The sequence below is a fragment of the Rattus rattus genome, chromosome 1, assembly GCF_011064425.1.
Source record: "Rattus rattus isolate New Zealand chromosome 1, Rrattus_CSIRO_v1, whole genome shotgun sequence".
NCBI lineage: Eukaryota > Metazoa > Chordata > Mammalia > Rodentia > Muridae > Rattus > Rattus rattus.
This window is the reverse complement of record NC_046154.1, coordinates 97,469,141-97,489,209: the sequence shown is the minus strand read 5'-3', so window position 1 is coordinate 97,489,209 and position 20,069 is coordinate 97,469,141. Positions and strand designations below refer to the sequence as shown.

Below are 20,069 nucleotides of genomic sequence, written 5' to 3'. Positions count from 1 at the left end.
AGGGGTGAGAGAAAGTATGCCATGGCCCATCTGTGGAGGTCATAGGAGCCGGTTCTCCCCCTCTACTGTATGGGTTCCAGGAGTTGAATTCAGGATTGTCTAGCTTAGAGGCAAGTCTTACCCACTAAGCCTCTCACCAGCCTCTCAACTTTATTTATTTATTTATTTTTGTTTCCAGAATAAGCTTTATTGATCTCTCTTTCCGCCTACAATGTGTAAACAAACAACGAACTCAACCCTTCCCTCACCTCCCGCCCTGGGGCAGAGGCCTCAACTTTAGTTTTAAAATTGTAATGTAAGTCATTGGTAGGAAACAGAAGCTACTAGAAGCTATCAATATTTTAGCACGTACTATGTAGAAAACACTAAGTGAGATGCGTCACATCAACTAGACTAGCTCAGTCGGCAATGTCACTGAGCCCCAGTCAAAGAAATCAAAGCTTAAGAGGTGATTTGCAGAAAGCCAGATGACTGAACTATGATTTGAACTCAGAGCCCATAGTCAAGAGTTACTACTGCTGATGAAACTGTCAAATTATGAGTAACTTTGCCCTATTAATCTGAGTTTTCCTGCTACATACCCTGTGCATTAACAAGTGATCATAAAATACAAGTTAAATAAGCACACTGAATTAAAACCACTTTAACCTGCTGTGTGTAGTTAAAAAAACAAAAACAAAAAAACAACGAATGGTTGAAACTTCCCTAGAAACATGTCTTCTCGGTGTGAACTGTAAGCTGACTCTGGATAGGCCCCAGTTTACAGTGTGCAGACTCTCACCATTTTGAGCCTCTAATGATGTGAAGTACTACTGTGCACTACAGAACGGTCCTTTAAGTCGGGGATTCCCATCCTTCCCCAGGCAGGCTATCCAGAACTCACGATGCTGTGGTGCTAACACATGAGATAACGAGGGTTTACTGCTTCACAGAGTACCACGCCAAGCTATGCTGGTCAGAAGCTGAGGCATATAAACACAGTTTTGATCCTATGATGATGAGTTTATCAGGTGTAACCTCACTGTATGGTGAAGAACATCTGTACTTGATTAGAGTCCATGGAATGCTCACAATGCTACCATTCCACTGGAGTTTGTGTCTCAGGATATGAGGGAGGCCTTGCTGTGGTATCTGTTACCTCGCTGTCAGGACTGATTTGACGGGCGAGGCAAGTATCTATTCCCTTCCTCCCTCACTGCTCCATGTTTGCCCCTCTTGAAGCTGAGCACTCAGTCCATTAAAAATGACAAAATCCCCCCAAAAGAAAAGTCAAAGGGACAAAGGCATATGAGAAGCTGTGCTCCCTGATAGAACATCCAAAGTTTGCACTTTAAAAACCTGAACTCCCGTCAAGCCTCTTCCTCTATGGAATACAGTGGATCTGTTCCTTATCTTTAATTATTAGATAACTGGATTGATTTCATTTATAGATCACAGAAAAAAAATTTTTTTTAATTTTTTATTTTATTTTATTTTATTTTATTTTTTAACTTGAGTATTTCTTATTTACATTTCGAGTGTTATTCCCTTTCCCGGTTTATGGGCCAACATCCCCTTAATCCCTCCCCTTCCCCTTCTTTATGGGTGTTCCCCTCCCCATCCTCCCCCCATTGCCGCCCTTCCCCCAACAATCACGTTCAGTCTTAGCAGGACCCAGGGCTTCCCCTTACACTGATGTAGATCACAGAAAATTTAAACATCTAAGCAAGTGGCAAGGGCCAAGAGGACATCAATAGTAATGCTCCAAACATAAGCAGAAACAGGCCTTCCTTATTCTAAGACAGCAAACACTCAGTCCCCTTCCCTAGTCCATCTCTCCTGAGACCCTGGAAAGCTGTGTGCTCATCCCAACATGGAGCCACAGGCATTCACTGCTACGAGCAGCTACCTGACTCCAAGCCAGTGTCTCTACTTCTTTATTCCCTCAAATAGCCACAAAGGTTGCACTGCAATTCTTCAGGTAAGTTCTGAATCAAAACAGACACTATCAGATGAATGCTATGCTAGCAAAATTACTCGTCGGTGACTTAGTTTAACTGGTACTATTAAGGAATAACAATTTCTATTCATAAGGAAATGTGAATAGGTTAAATATTATTGAAACTATTTTTGATTTAGTTGTATAATTACAAAAACATTTAACTGAATTTTAAACTGCCTGTCACATCCTACAAAGATGAGAACCCCACTGAGCAATGTTTCTTTAAAAGCTAAACATTCTTAATATTCATACTGAAAGGTAAATATGTCAGGAGAACACACGGCCACGATGACGTGTAATAAGAGAAGGCAGTTACCCGTGCTGACAAGTAGTGCTTGTAGTAGTACAGCTGAAACAGCAGGAAGGCACAGCTCGTCAGTGTGAGAAGGGCCAAGACCACGTTCTTATTGACTCTGCTCATTGGTCTATGCTGTTCTCTTGGGTGTCTGTTAACAGGAACCCAGTTGTTTTCATCTTCTTTATGAAACAGAATCTTGTTTCCTGTCAACAGAGGTACTTCTGCAAAGAAAGAAAGCCAATTTGGCAAGAAAAAAAATAACTTCAATAATAATTATTGAGAGAACACACACACACACACACACACACACACACACACACACACACACACGCACACAGTTATTTATGTTTACCCAAGTGTGGCAGTACATGGCTATAATGCCAGCATTTGGTATGCTGAAGCAGGGGGATAGCAAGTATAAGGCAAGCCTAGCCTAGACTACATAATGAGGTCAAGACCAGCCTGAGTTCCATAAAAAGATTCTGTCTCAAACAAACTAATAAACATTAAAAGCAAATCTAGAAAAGAAAAAATAAAAGACAAGGAAAAGCTATCTGCAGTTCCACAGAACACTACAGCCAAGAAGGAATGCAGAGGGGAGGCTTCTCCAATGTGTCTGACTCAACAGAGCTGTCCTGGGACCTCTGGACCTCAGGACGTATGTCTGACAAGTTCAAAGGTGATGCTACTCCTGACCATACTGAGAACCACTTCCATAGGAAAAGAGTGGGACAGTTTTTAGTCAAGGAACATAGTATCCAGCTGTTTGTTTTGTGAGAGGTGTGTATGTGTGTATGAGTGTGAGATATAGGATGTTCATATATGACCTTGGTATTTGCAAGGGTAAAGAATACTTTGGTAAATATTTTGGTCTTTCATCCTGGGTACCACCCCTGACTATCTTTTTAGAATAAGAAATTTAGTATGAATATACTTCCTACCTCCTCTCCAACACATCATCTTAGGTATAGTTAAAGATCCCCTAGTATTTAGCTTTATTTCAATATTAATATATCTTTTACTTAATGTCTAAGTTTTCTGCCTTTTCTTCCCTGGTTATAATGAAAAAACTGATAAAATATGCTCGCTCCTTTCTTTCTTCCTTCCTTCCTTCCTTCCTTCCTTCCTTCCTTCCTTTCTTTTTTTTTCCTGGAGCTGAGGATAAAACCCAGGGCCTTGTGCTTGCTAGGCAAGTGCTCTACCACTGAGCTAAATCCCCAGTCCTCTTTCTTTCTTTCTCCTCCTTATGTCTACGTGGTTATTTTATTCTGTCCTGTACCTGTTATTTCGCTCTTACTCCAGTGTCCCACGGTGATTCTATTGCCATACTCTTTGCCCACTCACCTCTGCAGCTTATAAAAGAGAATGTGAAGTTACTACTTACTGTTAGCGCTGGCATTGTTAAAAAACAATGTCAGAAAGTTTGGCTGTGAGAAGTTACAGGATTTCTATCATTGCCTTGCAATGTTAATATTCTCTTGATAACATTCAATACCACAGCCTCACATATGGGGAGTCTGATCTGCTTAACAGAATGTACAAAGCATGCATATACATTCCCTACCAGTGAAACTCAACTCTTGTTTACCTAGACTATATAAGGATGGTAGTTACTATATATTCATTTTCTTTAGTCTTTCAGCTTATAACAATTTCTTTATAGAAAGCCTTTTGAAGTTATGTTTAAATAACTTCATTAGGACACTGGATTCTCTATTTTTAGAACTAAAGTATAACTCCCTCACTCCCCTTTCAGTTCACTCAACTTCCAAAGCCTGTCATCGCGTCATCTTCCTGAGGCTTCAGTGTCAACTTTCCATTTCAATAGGCTGCTCCTTCTCAGTGTGTGTCTTTCCTTCCTGAACTCTGCCAGGCTGCTGTCTTACAACCAACTCCTAGCTTTTGAGCCACCGAGTATTGCCTTTTTTTTTTTTTTTTTTTTTTTTTTTTTTGCAGTGCTGCTAACTGAACCTAAGGCCTCTCTATGTAGGACTGGCAAGCACATAATCACTGAGGGACAACACTGTCATTTTAAAGACTTTCAAAAGGCGACTGTTAACTCTAAGTCCATGCATGGGTATATTCGCATGTGTGTAGGTGCCTGTGAAGGACAGAGGCGTCCAATTCCCCTGGAACTGGAGTTACAAGCCGTAGTTGTGAGTCACCTGACATGAGTACTAGGAAGCAAACTCAGATCCCTGGGAAGAGCAGTATATGCCCTTAACCACTGAATTCTCCGTCTTTCATTAATTTTCCCCTTCAGCCTGCACCGCTCTCACTTATTTTCTAGTTTATTTTCTTCTCGTTGTATCATTTTTAATGTTCACTTTCTTTTAGTTACTTATCTTTAAATGACCTGAGCTCCCCCAGATCAATTATTCGTAAGAATAGAGGGGTAGGAGGGAACATGTTCTAGACAAGATGGAAGTTTTTTCTGACAGAACAGTTTACACATGTGTGTATGTATGTGAGAAAGATAGAGAACACATGTTACATGTGAAAAGTCAAAACATAACTCCTTCATGGTATCAGAAACAGGTACCAAAGAGTGTCTGACAATCTCTCGCTCCATTTTGCCGCTGGACGGATAGTGCATTTGTGTATACGTGCTTGCTTTTCTTCTTGCTACCTCATGCTGCCAAACTGTGGCTGCTCCCCCACCTTCCCTACATGTCCTGCCTCTGTGCAGAGGGAGCCGTGCCTCTGTTCCATCCGCTCTGAGCTCTCTTTTTACAAGGATCTTCCTTTTACCTGTGGCAACCGCCTCTCAAACATTTCGGTTTGGGGGTCACAGCAATATTTGCGTTGGGGAAGCTGTGTTAAGACCCATCTCCCATTTTTCATGTTTTTTTCAGGGTAAGTTCAGATTGAATAAAGTACAAGTATTTTTACTCTGCCATTTTAATTAAAGTCCTAAGTCTTTGTGCGGAGCTTTGAAACAATCCACATACACAGTCTGAATCTACAAAGCAAGCACAGAAGAAATCACGTAAGATCAACTACTATCCATGGGAGGTACCTCAACAGAGATGAGAATCGCCTGCCCCATTTGTAGATAATGTACCAAAATATTGGACTCAATCATGATTTTTCTCCACAAACCTGTGAAAGTCAGCAACATCCATCAACGCTGATGATGGCACGAGTCTGCTGTTAACTGAAACTTACTACAATGATTTCATCGGGGCAGGTCCTGGATAACGAGATTACTTCTCAGTCTAGATTTCAGCTCTCCCTCATATATGTGAAGGCCAGCACACCAGAGTACTGAATGCTGCTTCCTGGTGACATCTAAGCTGGCACCTAAGCTTACCATTGCTTCCTCCAAGTGCAACTATTCTAAAGTCCAAAATAATATACTGTTTTTTTTTTTGGGGGGGAGGGAGCTGTCTCTACACTTAATACAGAATTAATCCACTAATAATATAGTTACCACTTAACCTGAGCAATGGGATAATTTTAAAAAGAAGTGTCTCAGGGCAGCACCACTGACCCTGGCTTCTTCGATGGCACAGAACCTAAATCAAGATAACATTCGGGTACGTATTATTTGATCGGCAAGATTCCACACTGTCATTTTTAGGTCACAGAATGCCCATCCTTTTAGCTTTCGTTTCATCTTTTAGTAACAATTTTACTACATATCACTACATGAATGAGTTTGGGAAAGAGTGGTTCTAAGAGTCAAACATGCTTGTGATGGAAACGTGGACAAAGTTCAAGATCGTGTTAAGAATCTTCCTGTAGCCAGGAGCTACAGTCTTTCGGTGTCACTGCTGACATTCAGCTATGCCCCAGTCTGCAGAACAAAGTAAGTCAACTACAAATGGAAGAGAGTAGTACAGTTCAGTACATGTGCGCTTAGGGACTTAGGGAGCAAGATGGGAGGCACTAAAAAGAAAATGATACAAAAGATGCACTTGCAAGTAAAAAAGAAAGAAAAAAAAAAAAGCAAACACTTGTTTCACCCCAAGTGACTAGAGTTCGCCGTGCTGGAAGGTAGACGCACACTCCACTGGAGGAGAAAGGGGATGAATCATCAGGCTCAGGCAGCTGTGAACCCTGTGAGCTACAACAGCAGCCGCCTGTCTGCATGATCAACCCACTGGCTGTACAACAGTGGCGCAAACGTTATGGGAGGAGCCAGCCACCTCGTGACTAGATGAAAGACCGGCTCTATGAGATGGAATTTATAACTGGCACTGTTAATGGGGCCAAGAACCTGAGACTAGACAGGTCGGAGGCCCCAAGAGAAATTTCACTAAAATTACCCTGCCAAATGGACATAGAAATAAAATGACTCTTAACACATATTGCTTTACCCACAGATCACTGCACTGCTGAACACTCATCAAAAAAGAGACCCCTTGCAGTAGACAGCAGTTAACATGTTAGGGACTGGGTCTAATGCTGTCTCATTCAATTCGGCTCCCATAGGCCACGTTCTCAGATGCTGAGGGAGACCTAAAGGACAACCGACATGTGAGAATCAGGGAAAGTGAACACATGGGCCACTCCCCCAATTGTTTGGGGTAGCAGAGATGAAACATAGATTTTAAAAGATGTAACTAAGAAGTACCAGAGGGGAGTGTTTGCTAGCAGTGGGAAGGATTAGAACTAACTAACCTTTGAGCTAGTCAAGGTAAAATTAACTGGTGTTGCTGGGAACAAAGCAGTCGCTAAACTCACTGCTACAAACACAGACACTCAAAACTATACAGACACTGAGAGCCTTTGGAACACTAACTCCCAAAGGGAAAGCCTTCCCCCCAGAGCTCAGGGATATATGTAGAAGAGGAAAGAGAAAGCCTGTAAAAGCCAGAGGAAACAGCACTTTTCCAGACACAACAGGGCTGATGTACATTAGAGCTCAGAGACTGTGACAGCATGCACAAGACCTGCGCAAGTCCAAACCAGTCAAAATCCCAGCACAGAGAAGGGGAAGTGGGCAGAAAGTCCCGCCCTGAGCCAAGAAGGTATCTGCGGAGAGAAAACAGGTTTTCTTAAACAGAGTGAGAGAGTGTATCAAGCATAGCTCCGGATAGGCCGCATGCTCATTAATAGTTGGCCAACCACAAAACAGACCCCATGTAGTTTTGTTTTGATTTTTATGATAGAAAGAACCCAAAGTTGAGTGTGTATCAGGGAAGAATTTGGGGTGGGGAAAGAATATAACCAAAATACATTGTATAAAAAAATCAAAGTCTAGTAGGACCTAGTGGCACAGACCTATATAATACCACCTACTCCGGAGGGTAGGCAGGGTGATGGTAAGTTCAAAGCCGCCTGAGAAACTTAGAGAGACTGTCTCAAACTGAGCAAGGAGCAGGGCCTGTAGCTCAGCAGTGGAGTGCGTGCATACACGAGGCCCAGGACGGATGATGTCAGTGGATCTTTACCTATGCAATATTCACTCACTTCTTAATCCTTTACAAAACGACCTCTACCTCCCCACACTGTCACTTGGAAGATGAAAAGGTAAGATAATGTACTCTCTCCGTGTGATATCCAAAAGCACATGGTGATTCCTTTCTGAATATGCTGTAAGGAAAGTTCCCTGAGGGGGTGACAGGAATAAAGCAGCTAGGGACGAGAGGTTACATAGAAAGTCAGCTAGGTAAGGTTGGATTTCAGGCAGAGAAATGTAGATGCTTTTCTTTTTATTTGATGTTTTTCCTATCCGAACATAATTGTGTAATAAAAAAATTAAATTAAATTTAAAAAAGTGTCTCAAGCAGGCATGTTAGTGTAAGCCCCTAATCCCAGCACTTGGGAGACAGAGACAGGTGTATGAGTTGGAGGCCACCCTCCTCTATCAGTCCAGACAAGGCTACTTAGTGAGACCCTGTTTCAAAAACGCAAAACCCACCACCAACACCAACTTTATTTTGCCAATGTGTTCTGGTTGCTAGAACGGAATGTGATAAATTAGTTGTTACTGTGCGGGGGAGTGGGGGATGAGTGCAAAGCAGTGTATGTAAGTTGTGGGGGTCAGGCTCCCCCAGATGCCATTCTTTGGGTACCATCAACCTTTGTGTGAGACTTATGTGTAGGCCAGAAAATGCCCAGTGTTTGCTCTATCACACTCTACCTTACTCCCTCAAGACAGAGCCTCTCATTGACTTTGGAGCCAGGCTGGTGACCAGTAATCCTCTCACTTCTGCTGGCTCCCCTGGAGCCTCAGGAATCCCATCTCCCTGTCCCCAGCTCTGAGGTTACCTGAAGGCCACCCTGATCTAAGGATGGAAGTCCGATCAGCATGCTTGCAACAAGTGCTTCAGTGACTGAGTTGTTGTCCCAGCTCAAATCAAGTTATTTGATTTACATTTCATGTTCGTGAGCTTGCTGGCTAATTTTATGTCAACTTATCACATGCTACAATAATTGGGAAGAGGGAACCCCAAATGAGGAAATACCTCCATAAGACTGGACTGTAGGCAAGCCTATAGAGAATTTTCTTGATTAGTGACTGATGTGGAAGGGCCCAGCCCATTATGGGTGGTGCCACCCCTGGGCTGGTGGTCCTGGGTTCTTTAAGAAAGGAGGCTGAGTAAGCCATGGGAGCATGTAAGCAGCGCTCCTCCATGGTCCCGGCATCAGCTCCTGCCTCCAGGTTCCTGCCCTCGGTGCTTTTGATGATGAACTGTTATATGCCACTGTGTGCAAAATAAACCCTTTCTTCCCCAAGTCACTTTTGGTCATGGTATTTCATCGCAGCAATATTCGCCCTAAGACAGTGAGTAAAGCCTTTCCCTCAAGGGGCAAGTAATTAATTGCTTGGCTGTGGGCATTTACCCAAGGCTGGTCTGTCAATCGTTACGTAGCTGTTTCCTAGTGCTTTTCTTGTCCTGGCCTCCAAAGTGCTGTTATTACAGGTGTGAGCTACCATGGCTGGCTCACAGGTTGGCTTTTATTTATTGGAAATCGTCAAAGGTAAAAAGGCTGGAATATCATTCTTTATAGCTGAGAAAGCTCGAGACATACAGGAAAGTGGCTTGCCTTGTGCTACCTGAGACATTGGCGATCTTGATGAAATCTGAACTCAGTTCTTTAGACTCTTATCTAAAGCTTTTAGCCACCCGTACTCATTTACATCAAGTCTTTCCCGATACCCCCCAATTGATAATGTAAACGGAAGACCGGAAAGTTCCTACATGCAGTTATCTGTCATCGCTAACCGCGCCCACTGTATTATTACCATCGTCATCATATATTAAGCATAGTGAGCACTCCTTCAAACGATCTATAACCACCGAGGAGTCTCAGAAGAGAGTAAAGAGACTGGAAAACCAACCACCTACTCCTTTCGAAGCGGTGGCAGATGGCTGCTCTACGCAGAACTTGTCTTTCGCGCAGCACCAAAATTCGCCTCAGGTGGAACCCTCCCTGGGTGGCTGACCTGCCATTCTCCCTTCCTTTCCCAGTGAGTTCATGCCTCCAGCCACCGCGGAGGATGCACTCAGAGCAGCGGGCTGCAGCAGTTCCTCCCCTGCGGAGGAACCTTGGCAAGGAATTGGTCCTCACACCCGACCGATCGTTCTACTCGCGTGGTTCGCTCTCGCCGCCCAGCTCAAACATCACTGTTCTAACCCGGCCTCTACAAGCGTCTCCATGAACCTCCAAAAATCGAAGCCGTGTCAGGATGATCAACGAACAGCATGGGCATGTGGGACCCATCTGTCCCTGTGGCGGTAGCAAGCTCGCGTACCTGCGGCCGACGTCGGACTCCTCCCCGCCGCCGTAGGGCGGGCACCCAAAAGGTGGCGGACCGCCGGCCAGGGTACGAGTAGACCAGCGACTCATGCCTGAGGGAACCCGCCCACGCCCAGGCTCAGCTACCCAGCCCGGACGCCCTCATCTTACCTAACTCTAGAGCTGCGGCGGAGGCCTCGCTTTACGGCAGTCACGACGACTGTCGCAAAGAAACCGTCAAGCGCACAGCGGCGTTCGCTAGCCCGAGTGGCCTTTGGCCGTACAGGTTTGCCAACGTCTGCTGCCAAGTTCTCGGAGCCCTTCTATCTGTCTGGCCTTCAGAAATCTGCAGTCAGCCATCCCTCCAGCAGCGTCCTGAGGCTGCCTGGGGTTTAGGAAAAACAGAACTGTCTCCCCTAGTGTGTGGCTCACCAAACAGAGCGGAGAAAGTGCAAACTTAGGATGGATAACGATTCTTACCTCCACCCCAATCCCCATTATTATCCTCTCTCCACATTCTGCTACTGTGGGCAGAATGGGGAAGAGCACTGTGTAGGGATGGGTGTACTCATGAAGTTGAGGTGCCTACTAGACATCCAAGTCTAGAAGATGCTATCTTCAGGTTTGGGGGTTGAAAGTAATATAGACAGTTTTGGGCCTGGCATCTTTGCTTTTAGCGGTGTAATTTTAAGAGTTAGCAAAGATCAGATGCGGATTTTGATAGGAATTTTTGAAAATTAAAAAGCATCAAAGAAATATTTTAAGTTCTCTAAAAAAATTACTAATGACATTTAGTTAAAAAAAAAAAAAGATGAAACAATTTACCCTACATACCTCGCTCTGTATCATTTAACTCAGACCAGCCTTAAACTCTACTTAGCCCAGTATGGACTTCAACTCATCCTAGCGCTTCCACATCTCAAGTGCTGGGATAACAAGTTTGCATCACCATGCTTATCTTAAAACAGAATTTTTCTAAAAATTGTGATGGAAAGTGGTTATGTCAAAATTTTTGATTAAGTCTGACATGCCTATAATTCAAGCATTTTGGGGAGCCAAGACAGGAGAATCTGGAGAGAGGCCTTGTCTTTCAACACACTCATGCGCGCGCACACACACATAAACACACACACACACACACACACACACACACACACACACACAAATGTAATTGATGCCTACTGGAGTAATAAGAGACGATATTTAAAAAGAAATGAATGTTGTTATGCTCAATAATGTCTGGAAATTATAAGAATGAAAGAAAACTTTCTAGGTTTTAGAAGTGAATACATTTCCATGCACAGTAAATCTTATCCTGTATAAACCTTGAAAGAGGCAGAGGACTAGCCAGTTTTCTGGTCCGGGTTAAGTTTAAGTATAGATTTCATGGCTTTTCCTATATAAGCACAGTTGTAATGTGCTATATACATTATAAAGTTTCTGTTACTGTAAAGTGTACCAGGACTTAGAGATATATGTCAAGGAAAGAATTTAGAACACTTCAAAGAAAATGGACAATCCTTTTGGTTTTCCTAGACATAACTCGTCAGCAACTTCTTTGGGCCATTTACCTGTAAATTTTCATCCACTTGCAGGTGACTTTATTGTTTTTAATATAAGTTTACAAAGTAAAAGCCCCACCTACCGCCGGAAGTTGGATGATAACCATGTACACACACTGAAGATGGTGGTCCTTGTTAGTGGGTCGAATGTGAACTGCTCCCCAGATGCTTCTGTTGGAATACTTTGCCTCCAGGCAGTTTTAGAACCTTTAAGGGGCAGGATTCTAAAACCCTGGAGGAAATAGGCCACTAGAGGGGACAGACTTTAAGGATTAGAGCCTGGCTCCTCTTTCAGTCTGCTCTCTGCTTCTTGGTCCAGTCTATCTAGATGTGAGTAGACTCAGCCACCTGCCCCTGCTGCCATAAACTCTACCATGCCCTCCCTCCTATGTTAGACTTTAACATCTCCAACTAGAAGCCAAAGGAAATGTTTGTTCCCTTCACTTCCTGCTATCAGATACTGTCATACAAATAGTACTTCTCAAGCAGGTTCGGAGAGACTCGCTCATCATAAAACGCCCTTTAATCTTGTTAACCAAATTTAAAGCTGTTGAGAAGGATACAAGGAGGAATAAAAATAGCCTCTGCCAGAAGTAAACATTCACCTTCCAGGAAGCATCCAGGTATGTGTATCTACACGTTCTGGCCCGGTAACATTTGTGGTATCCTATGGCAAAAGTATAAAATACTAGCACTAACAAACTTAAGTAACCAAGAGATTAAATATTCAGGGGCTGGAAAAATAGCTCAGCAGTGAAGAACACTCAGTATTCCCCCAAAGGACCCACGTTCTATTCTGTAACTCCAGTTCCAGGATATCTAATGTTCTCTTCTGGCCCACACTTATGTGACATACATATATACCTAAATAAAGTGAATATAGAAATTTATTTAATATCCATCCTTGATAGATTTTTCTGAAGGAACATAAATCTAGATTCAAATATGGATGTCTCAAATTCCTCAGACAATGTTGAAAAGTGACAGTGTAAGTACTATGTGACCTGGAATACGTGCATGTAGATGTCCCGGCCTGCTGGGGTTCAGCGGAGACCTGGGAGGGGGTGAAAGAATGGGGGACAGGAGGCACAAAGGAGAGCAAGTCTGTGGTCTGATCAAGCTCTCAAATTTTATTTAAAAACAGCAGTTTATAAAGACAAGCAGGCGGGATGGTCCCCCAGGACCCAGGACTGATCCATCATTGCCACCACCCTCTCTATAGCCCTAAACCGTAAATTGCAGGTATAAACTGATAAGAATGGCGGCTGGAGACGGAGCCTGTACAAGTGGTAAGAATGGACAATTGACCGTGTCCCAGAGCCGGAGCTGTAACCGGCTTAATTTTCCTGGAGATAGAGGCCATATAAGGAGCAGTGCATTCCTGAGAAAAATGCCTGAGACAGAAGGTGCGTAAGCGGGCTTGGCTCCTGGCATGTAGACACTCCGTTGGCACATCCAAGCTGTAAGTGTTGCAGCTCTGAAGGGAAAGGCTTCACCTACAGAAGTGTTACAGCTACTGGGGCTGCAGGAAAAGGTTTCCCCAAGGTGAGTCTAACAGTTCCGCTTTGGCAGGGGGAATTCCCCCAGCAAAAGTGTTAAATAGTTCTGCTCCGAGAGATATCCTGGTATTCTGGAGTCAAGGAATACCACAAAGTCACACTGCACAACAAACCTCACACAGATTTGTTGGGAAGGAAAACCCATCAGGGTGGTTGCTTCTGTTTGGGAGAAGCAGGCAGGTTTTTATGGGGTTTCTTGTGGGGCAGGCAGAGCTTTCTACCGTGGAGATTTCCAGAGTGAGGATTAGTAAGATTTCAATTCTTGAGCTCAGACAAGTTCAGGGATTGGTGGGTTTCTTGGCCCTGGCCTTGGTCTTGGGGTCAAGTCAGGGTCAGGGTGCTTTATTCCTTTGTCCCTGTTAACACTATGCAAGACCATCCAGTCTCCACAATTTGCCATCCATGGGTGTGTGGTTGTGTGTGTGTGTGTGTGTGTCTGTCTGTCTGTCTTCTGGATGGATCTTGGGAGCATGTCTACAGAGGTCCTCAAGGAAGACTTACAGATGACCAGGAAAGGAGGTCTGGGGTACTGCTATGTCTTCCATAATAATCTAAAACTGGGTATGTCAGTGAAAGCCTGAGGAATCCAACCTCTAGTTTCATTTCCTGTTGCTGTGAAAACTCTGTCGAAGGCAATTTGGAAGAGGAGGTTTATTTTTGTCTCGCAGTCCCAGATTACAGAATATCATATCAGGAAGTCAAGGAGGCAAATGCTTAAGGGAGTTGGTTACATCACATCCCAAAGCAGGAAGGAGTGAGTGTAAGAGCCAAAGATGCATGCCAGTGTTCAGTTAGCTCTCTTCTCTTCAGCCCAGGGTCCAGCTGGTGAAATGGTGCTGTCCACATTCAGGCTAGGTCTCCCTTCCCTCACCCACAGACACACCCAGGATTAACCTAAATGAGACAACCCCTCATTGAGACTTCCCTCTCATGTGATTCTACGTTGGGCCAAGTAGACAATTAAAACCATCAGATACCCTTAGGGAATTCTTCTAGGTGGAGTTGGGAGCTTGATTTCTATAATGGAGTTTCAGGATGAGTCTATATGAAGTAGAGCTTGGTAAACTAAGCAGTTTACCAACAGCTATATAAAAGCAAGATCCCTACTCAGTGACCTTAATTTTCCATTTTTATCCTGAGTCAGGGCAAGAAATATGGAAGACATGATCCCTGGCTTCCTTCCAATTGTGATTTTTATGAAGAGCGGTCCAGTGGAGACAAGGTCAGGACCTGTAACCCAAGTATCTGGTGCATGTACACTCTTGTATCACACTGTATATACTACTGGCTGGCTCCGTAAAATCACAATCGGATTTACAGGCCATCATACAAAAATTGTTAATTTGCAGGTACAAGTCAGAAAGGGGAACCTTCAGAATTCTGATAGTCTATTTTATTCAAGTAACTGTGGAGGCCAGTTCTTTGCCTAGAAACCACAAATGGATGAAAGATCCATGTTTGCCTTTCTTAACAATCAGTTTGCTTCTATTTTAATTCACAATGCTACATTGTATTCTATCTTATCTGTGCATATAAATGCATGAGAAATCATTGAATAACAACCTTCTGAGGGTAAGAGCACTTAAAATCTTAATTTGCTGACCTGTTAAGTTGCACCTATCCACAGTCCTTCTAACAAGAGGACTGCTCCTCAAAACCTTTGTCACACACTTCTTCTCATAATGCAAGACTGTGTTCCTTTTATCTTTCTCTTATTGACAAAGACCTTAAATACAGGAACAACCACCTAAATATAATCCATCATTACTCTTCCTCCTTTCTTTCAGGTTGGAATACACTGTAAAAGGACTGTGTTCTGGGTCTGACTCTCTACCGAATGTAACCTAGGCTGTGATGAGCTAACCTAGGCTGTGATGAGCTAACTGTTGCATCTTTACTGAGAAAGCAGCAACTACTAGTGAATTGTATTTATTTTAAATTAATATACATTTAGAAATTCAATTGGCCAGTGCATTATTCACAGTAACTGCCTGGGCTACTGGCTACTGAATACAGGATTTTCCATTATTACACATAACACTATTAAATGGCATTGTCTACCATATTTTGAGGAAATGAGACAATGGCTTTTTAAACATTCTCTTTCTCAATAAACAACTAAAGATATTTAAATAAAAGTTGATAAAAATAAAGCACTGACACAAAAGAAAGCAAAAAAGGGGTTTAATTTTTAGAAGGGATAATACAGGTGCTTTTGTAAAAACCTCAGTGGGACATTTTATACAGAACATACAATCATTTCAACATACAAGTCACTACACTTTGAATAACCATTTTTAAAGTTAAAAAATCATTTAGAAGGCTTTGTCTTGTTTGTAAGGAAATGAGGCAGTGTGCTCATTTCAAACTCTTGCAGCACTGAATATACCACGTGTCATTTATTAATAGTTTTCATCCACAACTTAGAGGTTAGACCTGAGGAGCTGTAATTTTTATTATCACAACTGTGTAGCAAAATCATGTCCAGATAACAAACATACCGAAATCCTGTGGAGTAGGATAACTTGTAAACCATTTAATACATCCATCTGGAGCAATACCACTATGTGCAGACAGATGATAATGATACAGGCCGATGCAGAACAAGGTTTCGAAATGTTTCTTTTTTAATAAAAGGTACAATTCAATAAAGTTGATGAATATTTGTCAAAGGCAACAAATTGTTGAACTACTTGGTTGTTGGAAGTTATTTCAGCCAAATTCACTCTGCATGGGGTACCAGTTTGGAAGTGCAAACTCCTGGTGGAAAAGGAGCTGAAGCCATTCGCTTACTCTAGGTTTCCCCTCTACACATGAACACTGCATTAGACCTTACAACTCGTAAAAGTGCAGTTGATGAGGAACATACAAACAGTCATGCGCAAAGTAAACTGATTCTAAAGGACATTTTGAAGGTCTTACTTTAAAAAAATAAAATCACCGGTTATACCAACTTAAGAACATGCTTTTTCAAACTACACAGCATTTGTAAGTATTCAAACACAGCCATTCTTAATGAAAACCACCCAGTTCACATAGGAGTCCATTTCACTACACTCCTCACAACAGCCCTGTGAGGTAGGCTAAACAAGGTACAATATTTTAAGTAAGGCAACAGAGGCCCAAGGGTGATGAGTGATTCGGAGGTCAGAGATTACGGGGCAGCTATGATGATCAAATACTTAAAAGAATGCCAGAAATCTTAAAGATGTGCAGTTTTTGCCTGAAGTTATTCCCTAACTTTAACTACTGTATCTTGATAGACTCAGTTATGGATCTGATTTCAAAGCGTCTCCGTTAAAAGATCAATTAGTCTCAGTCCTTTGGTACCTTACAGATACTGAAAATGTTAAGGAATTCTTCTCATAGTCCTGTGCTCTCCCAAAAGTTCCAATATTACTAAAATGCCTTTTACCAATCTCTTCCAATTTGATTCACTGTAAAATTGATTCAATCTTACATTCGAAGCCAAGCAAATATTCACTGACCTCTGACCTACATACTGCAAAAACTTCGAAATGTTTATTCCTAAGCACCGACTGAAGCTGACTATTACTAAGAAAGTGGAAAATTTTCAACAAATATAACAAGTGATTATGTATCAAAATCAGTATTATTTTTTTTTTTTTCGGAGCTGGGGACCGAACCCAGGGCCTTGCGCTTGCTAGGCAAGCGCTCTACCACTGAGCTAAATCCCCAACCCCTCAAAATCAGTATTATTAACCCAGACAAAAAGCACTCCTTTGATATGGTGGGCAGTCAGGATAAAAGTCCTATGGTAATTTCTGGTACTGATTACTAACATCCACATGGTATGTCCACCCTTCCAGCGCCAAAAAAAGCAGCAAAGAATCCACTAAGTTCTAACCGGTGCAAAGTTCCTATGGAATTCAGATAACCATACCACTATTCAGGTAACCATACCACTCAGGTAGACAACACTGACCTCAGAATCACAAGTGTGAACACTGGTACAGGACACATAAGTAAAATCACCAAACACCAGGTAATGTTGCTGCGATGATTTTCTGTAAGAAAAGCCTCATTACCCACTCTAGCTCTGAGCACTGGCGTTAGGGATGGCATGGTTGGTTGAAAATAACAACTTGATGGTGATGTGGATACTGAATAAATTCATGCTTACCTCCGACAGAACGAATATGATGTATAAAAAAAAAAGGATACTTTTCCAAACTTTTTATTACAATATAAAAGTGAAATATTACTATGTATAGTTAATTTGATAATTATTTTTTACAAGCTACAACAAATGTACTTTTTTAAAAAAATTTTGTTACATTGTGTGTGTTTGTGTGTGTGTGTGTGTGTGTGTGTGTGTGTGTGTGCGCGAGTGCGTGAGAGCGAGTGCACATAGTTCAAAAGACAACTTGTTGGAGGTCAGTCTCCTCTTCCATTTAGGTCCCAGGGTACAAACTCAAGCTATCCTGTTGGGAGCAAGTGCTTTTCTTATGAGCCATCTTGCCGGCCCATGAATGAAGTTTTTAGAAATTTAATGACACATTAACATTATTTTTAGTTCAAGACATCAAATAAAAAATAGCAGAATTAGGTTCAGATGGTGAATTAAACTCTACTCGTTTTGGAAACCTAGACAGAAAGTTGATGCTACATCATAAAAAATTAACAACTGATATATGAATTATATGCTGATCTAACAAAGATGCTAAAAATCTATGACTAAAACAGTTGAATTTTAGCCCAGAGTAATGTATTTCCTGGCAAGACGCCTATACTGTTTTCTTTTAAGATGAATATTCTTTGGAGTAATTATTTCCCATATATATCCCTTTCCAATTTTTAAAAATTGTTTTTGAAAGAAATAACTGCAAATACATAAATAGCTATAATTTCATGGAAAAGATATATAGAAAAAAACTAAGTAATTCTAGGTAATTGACCTAATTAAAATATTTCATCATAAATATTTTCTTTTATTATTTATATCAAGGATCAATCATGGAAGTTCAAATTATACATAATATTGTTGACGGTTTGACTTTTTTCAGAATCTTCAGAACAGAACATCTTTAAAACAGATCGAGAAGCCCAGTCTGGCTGTCAGCAGTTTACTGTCACATGGTAGAGGTGCTCTCAATTAAACGCACAGACAGACAACAAACACTTTTAACACTTTTTAAAAAGCCTATACCTGGAACATTCAAAAGATCACTGTATATTAAATTTCCATGTGCATTAGTCATTAAATACTTGGTATATACATATTTACCAGTATTTAAAATACGTGACACAATCAGTTGAGTCAAATGAATTGTAGCAAATTCTAAAGTGCTTAAGGCAGCTCCTTCCTGTCTATTTCCAGCTAGATGAAACTGGTCTGGAATTCAACTGCTAAAAGGGAAATAGAATACTTAATCCATATTTTATGAATTGGTTCCTCACAATGGTGATATATCCCTTATGGTCACCTCCCCTATATTCCCTTCATGGAAAGTAATCCTGTTCATGGTGTGCAGGCAGACACAGAGCAATGAGGAATACTGGAGAGGGCTTGCAAGCTTTCCACAGCGGGACTGAGCTGAGCAGAGAAGCGCAGCCATTTCAACCCAATGTTAAAGGAATGTTACATATTATGATCAAGTTGATAGTTACCTTGTTTTGAGATGATTTAACTAGGCACTCTATTCAATTATTTTAATTTAAAAAGAAGGGTTGACACACTTCTGCCTACCCTAATAAACTTAAGATTTTTAAACTAAAATACTACAGATTTGTTCTTTTTAAAAGAGACCCTGATGTTTACTTTAAAGCAACGAAGGTATAATTAGTACCTAATACACATGATAAGAACTTGGACTCTTATTCATTGAGTTTATACTTTGTTCTACAAGGCTGCTGAGAAATAAAACCTTCTCAGTAAAAGTCATGCATTTTCCCATGACTGTTTGGAAATTGCAGATGAAGGTCTCAGATGATGGGACAAAGACAAGAAGCACACGTGCTCCTCTGGCCTCAATAGAAGGCCCTCTCCACTATGGTACAGTGTTGCCTGCCTTAAATTCAGTAGACAATGAGCATGAGAAAAAGGCACTGTATAAATGAGTAGATAAACTATGCAAGATATAATATCATAATGAAAAGTTCTATACAAGAACAGCTGCTGGCTTCCCATGTCATTTTTGACAAAATAAACTTAGTAGACGCACAAAGCAATTCCAGTAAATCACTGCTTCCAGGTATGAGTCTACAAAAAAGAGTAATTCTTTTTTCCTTAGGTCATGAAATACCATTTCTATAGATAGTGAAACAACGAAAAATGTCTTTCAAGCTATGATAAATGAAAAGTAAAATATTGTTTTGGGGAACCAATAGAATACTGATATACTTCCTTTTATAAACCACTTTAATCTTAAAAACTGCCAGTGTGTTATCAGACAATGGTGCAGATATTTGTTATATGGAAAATAATATTCTATGTCAAATTTTTTTCATCAACAGAACAAAACAACCATGCCAATTAGCAGTCCATTTTAAGAGCAAATACTTCTTATGATCCTATAAGCTACACACAGACAGCAAAAATGGACACTTCTCTAGGGAAGTTTTTCAGAAGCCCAAGTTACTTAAAACAAGAAGAGATTTAAAAGTTACAAAAATTAATCAAAAGTCAAATATTCATTTCTTTGAAGTTCTGAAAGCAGTTTTACAATTTCCATTTTTAGTTTGGCTCAAAAATTATGTTAAAAGTTTTAATTGGCTCAAAAACCTTGAGTTGAAAGTTTTAATCAACTTTGTAATAAAGGCTTTTCTGTTATAACTACAGGTTTTACTTACTACTTCACACATTCCTTCAGATCTGGGAAAAAGAAAACTATGTTCAGTTTTTGGAACAATCACAAACTTTTAAACAGTGAATGAATGGACCAAAAAGACAGAAACAAAAACCAAATCAAAACAAAAAACCTTTCAAATGATTGCTTGAAAAACACAAATACCAG

General features: G+C 41.2%; 1 protein-coding gene across 4 annotated transcripts in view; it reads right to left on the bottom strand.

The window, feature by feature from the left end:
- The window catches only part of Fktn (fukutin), a 51,736-nt gene extending 41,367 nt beyond the window's left edge, over nucleotides 1-10,369 (bottom strand). For 2 of the 4 annotated variants that reach the window (XM_032903975.1, XM_032904000.1), the window contains exons 1-2: nucleotides 9,988-10,134; nucleotides 2,298-2,500 (exon numbers count right to left, since the gene is read on the bottom strand). In XM_032903975.1, the coding sequence (XP_032759866.1) occupies nucleotides 2,298-2,402 (105 nt within the window). In that variant the 5' untranslated portion in view covers nucleotides 2,403-2,500; nucleotides 9,988-10,134. The other 2 variants (XM_032903983.1, XM_032903991.1) reach the window with 2 other exon arrangements.
- Nucleotides 10,370-20,069: the final 9,700 nt, after the last annotated feature.